This window comes from Mustela nigripes, chromosome 10, assembly GCF_022355385.1.
Source record: "Mustela nigripes isolate SB6536 chromosome 10, MUSNIG.SB6536, whole genome shotgun sequence".
In the NCBI taxonomy this organism is placed as follows: domain Eukaryota; kingdom Metazoa; phylum Chordata; class Mammalia; order Carnivora; family Mustelidae; genus Mustela; species Mustela nigripes.
Window position 1 is genome coordinate 63,221,072 of NC_081566.1, and position 10,588 is coordinate 63,231,659.

At 42.0% G+C, this 10,588-nt stretch overlaps 1 protein-coding gene across 1 annotated transcript in view; it reads left to right on the plus strand.

The window, feature by feature from the left end:
* Window positions 1-10,366: 10,366 nt before the first annotated feature.
* LOC132026239 (olfactory receptor 10J3-like) overlaps window positions 10,367-10,588 on the plus strand; it is a 148,117-nt gene continuing 147,895 nt past the window's right edge. Inside the window, 1 exon segment of the mRNA XM_059414147.1 lies at window positions 10,367-10,471. Coding sequence (XP_059270130.1) covers window positions 10,367-10,471 — 105 coding nt within the window.

The window sequence follows — 10,588 nt, forward strand, 5'->3', positions numbered from 1 at the left end:
ATTGGGGTGAGGGCACAGAGAGCACTGTGGTAGTCCCCTAGCTTCTTAGGCTCATGCTGTTAGACCTCAGGCTCTGCAGGGTTTATATGCAGCTGTGGGGGAGGATGGGGGATGGAGAGCACCAGGGATGTGTGAGGCATTTGCCAGTCTTGCACCAGTGCCTAGGGTCAGAGCTGCTGAGGGGAAGAGGGATGGGCCTGGCCTGGAAAACCCTGGGGATTATTTATTAGCTACAAGGGACTGCTAGGGTGCCATCCTGTGACCTGGTCCTGGGAGAGGTGGAGTTGAGGGTGACAGGAGGGGTCTAGTCAACCTATGGGAGTAGGAGTCTTACCCCTCTTCTCTTGGAGCCTCTGCCAGACCTCCTGAACTCTGTCCTTAGTGGGCTGTGTGTGCAAGGCTTTCCTTTCATTTTTTCATGAAGTAGACTTCTGTTTGTAGGACATTCTGGGATTTTGCTTTCTGCCGAAGACCCTGAAAATCCTCCCTCTCCCCGTCAATTCAAAACATGCCAGCCTTTTGCTGTAGAGATTGAGGCAAATGGTAGACACCACCTCTGAGTTCTGGAGAAGTGTTCCAACTTCTCGGGTGCCTCTCCTCCTTTCCCCTTTATTTATTTATTTTTTAAAAAATTTTGTATTTCTTTTTAGCGTAACAGTATTCATTGTTTTTTGCACCACGCCCAGTGCTCCATGCAATAAGTGCCCTCTCTAATACCCACCACCTGGTTCCCCCAACCTCCCACCCCCCACCCCTTCAAAATCCTCAGGTTGTTTTTCAGAGTCCATAGTCTCTCATGGTTCACCTCCCCTTCCAATTTCCCTCAACTCCCTTCTCCTCTCCATCTCCCCATGTCCTCCGTATTATTCCTTATGCTCCACAAATAAGTGAAACCATATGATAATTGACTCTCTCTGCTTGACTTATTTCACTCAGCATAATCTCTTCCAGTCCCGTCCATGTTGCTACAAAAGTTGGGTATTCATCCTTTCTGATGGAGGCATCATACTCCATAGTGTATTTGGACCACATCTTCCTTATCCATTCGTCCGTTGAAGGGCATCTTGGTTCTCTCCACAGTTTGGCAACCATGGCCATTGCTGCTATAAACATTGGGGTACAGATGGCTCTTCTTTTCACTACATCTGTATCTTTGGGGTAAATACCCAGTAGTGCAGTTGCAGGGTCATAGGGAAGTTCTATTTTGAATTGCTTGAGGAATCTCCACACTGTTTTCCAAAGTGGCTGCACCAACTTGCATTCCCACCACCAGTGTAAGAGGGTTCCCCTTTCTCCACATCCCCTCCAACACATGTTGTTCCCTGTCTGCTAATTTTGGCCATTCTAACTGGCCTTCCTCACCTCCTTCAGGGTCCCTCGACGTCAGCATCTGACTGACTGTGTTGCTTTCTCCTGTCTCCAGCAGCTCAGTGAGCTTCAGTATTACTCTGTGGTGCTGCTGCCTTAGCATTCATTCAGGTGTGTGCTCCCTCCATGAGGTTTTTGTGTGCCCTGTGCAGTGCAGTATGCATGTATTTCAGATGAGAGGACTATTCTAATGGGCTGTGGCCAGGGACCTCCCACTCTTTGACATTAAACCTCACTTATTGGAGTTGTGATGATTCCATCTTGTTCTTTTCTTCAGGTTTCAAGCAAATTTCTTAAAAATGTCCATGTATTCCAATTCCTCAATCCTATTAAACTGCTTTCCATGCTACTGTGATCACAGTCCCCGATCCATCTGCCTTTTTCATTTTGGATGGCACTTCATCCCCTTCATCTTCCCTCCCAGCCTCCTGGGCTGAATTGTCTGGATTCAGTAACTACCATCCAGAATCTCTTGTCTCCTACTCAAATCCTCAGTGCTGATCAGACCCTTAGTGCCCCTTCCTGGAAGCAGTCCCCCACACAATCATTCCTTTGACCACTTGAGTGCAGTTTACGGTGGGAACTGGGCTTCGTTACCTTATGCTGCTTGAATGAAATGCAGGCTCATTGTCCTGGGATCTAGAGCCAACCACAGTGCTTTCCCAGGCTACTGGTCTTGCGTTACTCTTTCCGCAAATCCCGTTGCACCCCTAGACTCTACCTGTGGGCATGTTCCAAGTCCCTTCTTCTAGTCCTGATTCGTTTCCTTTGAAGTGGCTTTCAGAGAATCTCTGTTTTTCAGACCTCCAGGGGCTAAGTCTATCCCTTATCTGCTTCATGGAGTCTCTCCTGACTCTCTGATAGGAAACGATCTTTCCATCTTCTGAATGCCACAGTGAGGAAGGGCAGAGATTTTGGAATCAGACAGATGTGGATTCCAAACCCAGTGCTCTTTTTCTAAATGTTGAAAACGTAAGCGTTCAAGCTTCGTGCATCTACAGTTCCTCCCAGGTGAAATGGTAATACAGCCATTCACATTCCTGGGGCGTTAGTGGCTGGTAAATGCACATGGAAGTCCTTAGCATGGTGCTTTACCCAGAGTGTTTGAAAATCATTGTTATTATGACATTTTATGGCATTACAGTATTCTGTCTCATTATAGGTATTTGTGTATTCATCCAAACACCCAGACAAAACCTTATAAAAGACTCTATTTTCTTTCCCTGGGTCCGATCCATTGCTTAAGATTGTGCTTCCTGTATACTAGTGACAGAGTAGATATTTGTTGGATTAAACAAGCGGTGATGAAAACTTGGGTAGAGGGCGCCTGGGTGGCTCAGTGGGTTAAGCCGCTGCTTTCGGCTCAGGTCATGATCTCAGGGTCCTGGGATCGAGGCCCGCATCGGGCTCTCTGCTCAGCAGGGAGCCTGCTTCCCTCTCTCTCTCTCTGCCTGCCTCTCCATCTACTTGTGATTTCTCTCTGTCAAATAAATAAATAAAATCTTAAAAAAAAAAAAAAAAAAAAAAAAAAAAAAAAAAGAAAACTTGGGTAGAATTTTTAAAAAGTGAAGAGACAAGGGAAAAGAAGGGAAAAATACTTTTGAGCCCAAGCACTTTGCTATACTTCCTCCTATGGATTAAAGACTCTTACCAGAGAATAATGTGAATGCCTACTACTTAGAATTCCTCACCTGAATCAAATTACCATGTAGTTTGTGAAAAAGCATCCCAAAGAAACAAAATTCTTTTCTTCCTTTTCCTTTTCCTTACTGAAAGATTTAGGATTATGACATTAGATGGGACCAGTCAAGGAAGACACACTTGGGAGAGACGACTCTTAAGGATGTGGGGTGTCTCAGCACGATGGAGGGGACAGAGGAGGGGTCAGGAAGGGAGTAGGAGCCGGTTCTGGAGTGGGGAGGGTGGGGCAGAGGAGGAGGTGGGGGCGGGCAGAAAGTGAAGTTGGTTACCTGCAAGAGAATTGATACCCATTATCCTTAATATATTTTCTTATTGTATCTGCTTTCTAAAGGAGAGTTTGATATGGAAGTGGAGAACTTCGGATGAAGTTCTGTGGTGTTAGATGAGAATTTTTGGTTTCGTTGTGAATTCCTTGCCTACTAGACACTGTGTTTCACTGAGCAGAACCAGGGATCCTTGGAGAAGTAGCGAATTCCAGGTCTGGGCCACAGAAAGCAGAAGATGAATCTGGATTGCTGTTTCGTGCCAGAAGGAAGGAAATGAGCAAATAAGAATGGAGACCTGTCAGGAGAACACCGGAGCCAGTGTGAAGGGGATCCCACTGACCACACTGGGAGCAACTTGAGAACTAACATAAATACTGGAAGTAATTATAGCCCATTGAAGAAAAGGGTAAACCATAAATCTGAAATGATATAGATGAATACATAAGTGTGAAGAAAAGGATATTTCCATAGTTTCAAACTACATCTTTGCAAAATACTAATTTAAAAGTGACTTCAAAGTAGAGAACTGTGATTTATGCCATTTTACGCAGTAGAGTGGAGCATCGTTAGAAATGTCATTCAGAATCTGTGCCTCTTGATACCATCCGGTGAAGGATCGAAGGATACGCCATCTTGCCGGAGATGTGACCGGAGTCTTCTCGTGAGAAAAACATTAGACAAAGCGAATTTTAAGGGTCTTCAACAAAATAATTGGCCTGTAACCTTTGGAAGTGTCCAGGTCCTGAGAGACAAGGAAGGAGAGATGAAAGAACTCTTCTAGAAAAAAGGAGGTTTGCAGCCCATGCTAGTGAAGGTGAAGCTTGAGTCTGCAGTGGGTTGCTTTAAAAATATGGTCAGGGACAGTTGGCAAAACATTGAACGGGATCTGGGAATTAGATGGTAGTGAATCAGAGTTCATTTCTTGATGTGGGTGCTTGTTTGTGGGTGAGTGCCATTGTTTAGGGAAGTACTGGGTAGAGTATTTGAAGGTGGTGAGCCCTCTATTAACAGCCTGCTTTCTGAAGGTTCCAGGCTTTTGTGCTGCACCTTCACATTCTCTGTGAATTTGAGGAGGAAGAAAGTGTGAAAAATTTGGAGAAAGTGACACGCCATCTTGCCTGGGATGATGACTGAGCCATGGTCAAGGGGAAAGAAGGATGAGTGATTTGGGTCATGGAAAATGGGAGTGACTAGTACAGATTTTCTAGATAGACCTGCATACTGGGTGATCAGTCATCCTGCAGAGACCACTGGCCTCTTGGAAAGTAATGTTCTTGATCAGGTGGATGGGGAGAGGTAAGCAACGGATGGGTTTTAATTCCCCTACCTTTTTCTAGAAAAAGTTATCCTTAGGGCCTTGGGGGGAAGCCTTGAAAACATCAGGAACTCCAAGAAAGAATAGGGTACTCTCCAGTTTATGAAGGGGAAGCATTGGGGTGGAGGAAGACTGAACTTTGGGTCTTAATTTTTTTCTGCCACTTTGTGTTTAGGTGGAGACATCATGGTTCCTGACTCCGTGTCTCTGTCATTTTGTGGTTATGTAATAGGACTTCCTTGTTAAGGAAATGCTCACTAAAGTATTTAAAGAAGTCTGATGTTTCTAACTTTCAGCTGGTTAAGAGTTAGAGATGATGAAGAAAATGGGGCAAAGCAGAAACAACTGGTGAATCTAGGGAAAGAGTATGCAGGGGTTTCTCCCATCAGATTTCTAACTTTTCTCATGAGCTTTAAAGCACATTAAAAGTGTCAAAGGAATGTTGGGGGAGCAGGCATCCATGATTGCATGGATGGGCCGGGGAAGGATGGGCCGGGAAAGGTAAGTGAAGTGGAGGGGATTTATGGAATGTGCTTCAGGTAGCTTCCAAAGTCAGGGTTATGGAAGACAGTGAGGCTACTGCACAGTTGGGGAAAGACTGGATCAAGAAGTTACTGGGTTTGAAACTGGTTGAGCAGGATTTGGGGGCTATTTAGTTCCTTGTTGTGACTTCCATGGAGAAGCTTGGGAGGCTTAAAGACATTTAACCGCAGTAGATGGAACCAGCACTGTAGTTGATAGGACTTACTTGATCCTTATCTGGGGTGTGTGTGTTTGTAATGCATGTTCCTAGGCTTCTGGAATGGTCTTATTGGTATAAAGGGGAGGTAAAAAGTACACTAAAATCTTACCATTCTATAACGTCTGTGCAGCTAAGGGAGGAGTAAACATAGATCAAATGGAAAACTAAAACATTTGCTGAAGCCTCAGAAGATTCTTGAGGGAGAGGGGAGAGGGGAAAGGGGCTTGCTCCTGATGAGATGAGTGAACATTAGGCAAATATAGGGAGCTCTGGCTCCCAGGAATGTGATCTAGCCATCGGAAAGTCTCCTGCAAGGAGTCTAACTACTACACTCAGGCTATGATTTACCAATATCATTTATCCTGCTGAAATGGAATCTATTAACAAATGGGCATCATTGGGGAATACTGAATTTTACTTAGGCACCCTCTGTCTCGGAAATGTTCCACAGACTAATCCCCTGTCTCCTAAAGATGACAGTCCCTGCACCACACATGCCTGTCCGTGACATCCCCTCAGTAAAGTCAAGGGTAGGGAAGGAAACCATTTGAGAAGATGGCTCCAGAAACTACAAAGCACCAACTTCTTGGAAAAATAAAGATGTTCCATTTTTAATAAGATCCCTTGATACCTGTCTGGAGTCTAACTCGACTGATTCCCTCGAGATATTTAGGAAGTTCTGACAAAGAGATTCAGGAGAGCAGGGCTAGTCAACAAGGCTTTTCCTTGGAGATTCCTCTCTTGATGGCTGAGTTTATAGGCGTTCCTTCTCTTACAGACTGCCTCAGAGCCAGGAGAGCCAGTGTGCAGGTCATGTGCTGCTTGTTCTAAGCTATGGTCCTGTCTGGAGAGATGTAGGTAATTGTAAGATTGCATAGTCTTGAAAAGGCACAAGGTTTTGTTGTTGTTGTTGTTGTTGTTGTTGGAGATACTGTCAGATTAGATTTGAGAGACATTGGGGATGCCTGTATGTCCCTGAGCAGGCTCTAGTCCCACTTGCTTCTGCATCCACCTTGTGCTGGGATCTGGGGTTCTGGGGTGGAAAACCACAAAGATAGGCCAATTAGGCTATGTCCTCAAAGCTCAGCCTTGCAGATTCTTTCCTAGCATACTATGATTGTTTTTCTTCCACTGCCTTCAGATTTTTAAAAGAGGTCACTTTATCCATCCCTGGCATCTTAGAGTATTTGTTTCAGGGTCTCTGGAGAAGAGACCATAGGGTTTTGTCTATATTCTGCAAGAGTAATTTACATGCATTATCAATTTTCAGGATATTGGCCTAAACTGCAGTTCTAAAATTCTTTCCCTTTCCCTAACAGGTTCACTGTTAGGGAATAAATAACAGATAGATGATTTGTTCTAAGTATCAAATTCTGTAGTAGTTTCTTTTCTTACAAATGCAATTCTCTTTGCAACTTAGAATTTTTTTTCTTTTATTTGGAGTACAGTCTTCTTGACGGAAACATCAGCTGCACTAACTCTTCATTACCTTAGCTTGTTGTGGTGTTTTTATTTTCCCAAGAAGATGATCCGCAAATACATTTCTGTCTCTCTCGTGTTTCATTGTCTCATTGTTTTCTTCATTGTGTTGACTCCTAAAAAAAAATATTGCTTATCACAGAGCTGATACTAAGGATAATTTTAAGTGATTTGTCCAAAACTACATGGTTGATGTTGAAAGATTCTAGATAAGTTTCCGGATATCCCAAACTCCGGACAATTCCTATGTTTCTTACATTCTAATGAGCCCCTGAAGATTTGTGGGTCTAGCCAGGACATTTGCAGAGATAGTCTACTTTGTGACAGAATCATTTTAAAAATGAGCTCTGAGGTATAAAACATTACAGTATTACCTAATATGACACAATACCATGCTATGCAATATAAATAATGGAACAAAATGTACCAATTTTAAGTATACATTTTGTTGAGTTTTGATGAATTTATACATCTTATAACTACCACCGTAATCAACATTTTCTTTATTCCAAAAAGTTCCCTTGTGTTCTTTTGTGGTCAACTTCCTAACAATTCTGGCAAACACTGATTGGTTTTCTTGCTCTATAGATTAAATTAGCATTTTCTAGAGTTTCCTATAAATAGGATTGTACTGAATGTCTCTTTTCTGAGTTCTGTGATTCAGAATGTTATGATTCAGCCATGTTTTGTTTGTACTGGTACTCTGTTGCTTTTATTGCTTGAATATTTCATTGTAGGGACCTGTTGATTGGCCCTAAACATTGGAGTGTCCAGCTTTTGGCTTCCAGCAATGAAGTTGCTAAGGACATTCCATGAACATGTCTGTACACATGTCCACACAGATGTGGACATTGTGTGGTCACGTTTTAATTCTTGGGTAAGTACTTAGGAAAATCAATGAGTCGTTAGATTAGTATATATTTACCTTTCTGAAAGCTTGCAAAACTATTGTAATAATTGTTTATACCGTTCTGTATCACCACCCACAATGCTTAAGGGTTCCAGTTCCTTTACCTCCTTGCCAATATTCGGTGTTAAAGTTTTGATGTGAGCCATGGGAGTGGGTGTGTAGTGGTAACCTCATTGTTTTATTTTTCATTTCTCTGATGGTTAATGATATGATTGAACATCTTTAATGTGCTTTTCAACCATTTGTATATATATCCTTTGTGAAATGTCCAAATATTTTTCCAACTTAAAAAATGTCTTAGCATTGAGTTGTAAGAATTCTGTATATATTCTGAATATAAGCTTATACATATCTATGGTGAATATTTTCTTCCAATCTGTGGCTTTCCTCGTTTTTCTAACATCTTTTGAAGAATGGAAGCTTTAGTTTTCATGAAGTTAAATTTATGGCTTTTCTTATGGTTTATGTTTTTTGTTTTGTATCTAAGAACTCTTGATTATTTCAACGTTGTGAAGATTTTTTTAGTTTTGTCCAGAATTTTTCATTTTGGCTCTTATATGGAGGCCTTTGATTTATTTTGAATGATTTTATGTGTATTGCATGAGGTAGGGTTTGTGGTTTATTTAATTGTTGTTTAATCATATAGATATCCAGTTGCTATAGCATTTGTTGAAAATATCTTTGAGATATCTTAGAACATCATCAAAAACCAATTGACTGTTTATGTGTGACTCATTTTTGGACTGTTTTTGGTCAATTGAGTTGTGTGTAATATGAATACCATGCCACCTTGATTACTGTAGTCTCCAAATGAAATAGTCTAAGTCCTTTGTTCTTATTTGAAATTGTTTTGGCATTCTTGGTTCTTTGCATTTCCATATAAATTTTGGATTAGGATTTTTTTTTTATTATCCCAGGTAGAGGATTTGGGCATCCTAATCTTGTGTTGAATCATTGTGAATCCAGAAATTGGGACAAATTTGAGACCATGCTTAAGGAAGAATTTCACTGCATGTGATTTTGAATAGCTCTGGACCTAAAACACTGACTCGGATAGATTGGAATAATGGTGTGGTCACTGAGGAAGCTGGAAAAATAGCGATGGAGAGATTTCTGAATATCAGAAGGGTAGCTGTTTTATTTACTTTTGAAATTATAAAATTATGTTTTCAAGGCCCACAAATAAAGTCCATGGGAAGTTGTAGACTTGGGGGGAAAAGATGGATGGAAGGAGAGATTTGGGAGCAATCTACCTGGAAATAGTAACAGAAGAACATGATGGGACAGTGTGGAGAGAAAAGCAGGGGCCAAGTGTTTAGCATAGAAGAGCATTTACAATTACTACGTGGATGAAGTGAGCAGATTCATGGAGGGTTATAACTACCTGAGCACCGAGAAGAGAGAGAGCTCACATAGTGTCATGGAAACCAAGGTCACAGAAGGTTTCCAGGAGGAAGAATGTTTAGAAATGTCAAAAGAAGAAAAAGCAAAATCTGACAGTTTTCGCCATGGAGACTCTGGTGACATTTGAGAGAACAGTTTGATGGAAGTGAACATGATGAAGTCAAATTTCAGGGAATTGGGAAGGGAGGGAGAGGAAGTGCGTTTTAGTTAGTGTGAAAATGAAGAGGGAGAACCATGCAATGGCCGCGGTGGAGACCCACAGGAGCAGCTGCATGCTCTCTGCATAGGATGGGGATTCCTTCTGATAAAGGGGACTAATGAGTGAATTATTTCTCAACATTATATCAAATCCAGTGTGCACCAGATTTAAAAAAAAAAAAAAAAGCCAGTTTAGCTCAAAGCAGCTAGCAGATTCCTTCCTCCTCTTGTCTCAGCTCTGGTGCTTGCAATATCATATCCATGCCTTGACTTAACTCTAACATGCTCCTGTTGCCGTGGAGACAAAGCAATGTCCTCTCATCACAATTCTCTCTTCCTGATGACGAGTCAGCAAAAGAGATCTCTTCAGCGGCACTTGAGTAAACAGTGAAGTGACCATGGCAGAAAGTCTGCTTTGAGGCTCTGATGACCTGTTTGGACCATATTAACCCTCTGAAATGAAGTTTCTAGATTCAGAACTCAACTGAATGAAATGCCATATAAAAGGCCTTGGTGACTATTACCAAATCCAGTGACCAATTTTCCAAGTTCCTCTTTCTGGACTCCTCCATTCTGCGGTATCATTTCCACTGAAGCCCTCTTCTGTGTGTCACCTGGTTAACGGAGTTTGTTCTAAGTGGTGGGTGTCATTACCGGTGGGGACACAGAGCAGGACTTCCCCCTCGTAGTTTTCTTCCTTCACATCAGTATGATGCATGTGAGGTAAGCGTTTCTTTAGCAGTCTTGGCCACACACAGGAAATGGTTTACTCCACAATGATAATGCACATGTGGGTGAGCCCCAAGGAGACACTGGTAGCTCTCTCTTCAGGTGCAAGTCCCTCGGGTCTGGGCTCAGTGGTCCTGAAAGAAAGAATTGGGCTCACTCACTTCAGGTGTTATTGTCCCTTCCCGTACAGTCCAGTTGCTGATGAAAATGTTTTCCTTGATGACTTTATTGCTTTCAGACACTGATCTAGCAAAATGCAGAGAAAGACCTTCATGGAAGTGACAGAATTCATCTTCCTGGGATTCTCAATCTTCGGAAAGCACCAGATAACACTCTTTGTGGTTTTGCTTGCCATCTACATTTTTTTAATTATTTTTTTAATTTTTTATTTTTTATAAACATGTATTTTTATCCCCAGGGGTACAGGTCTGTGAATCAGCATTCACCAAAGCACATCCCCTCCCCAATGTCCATAA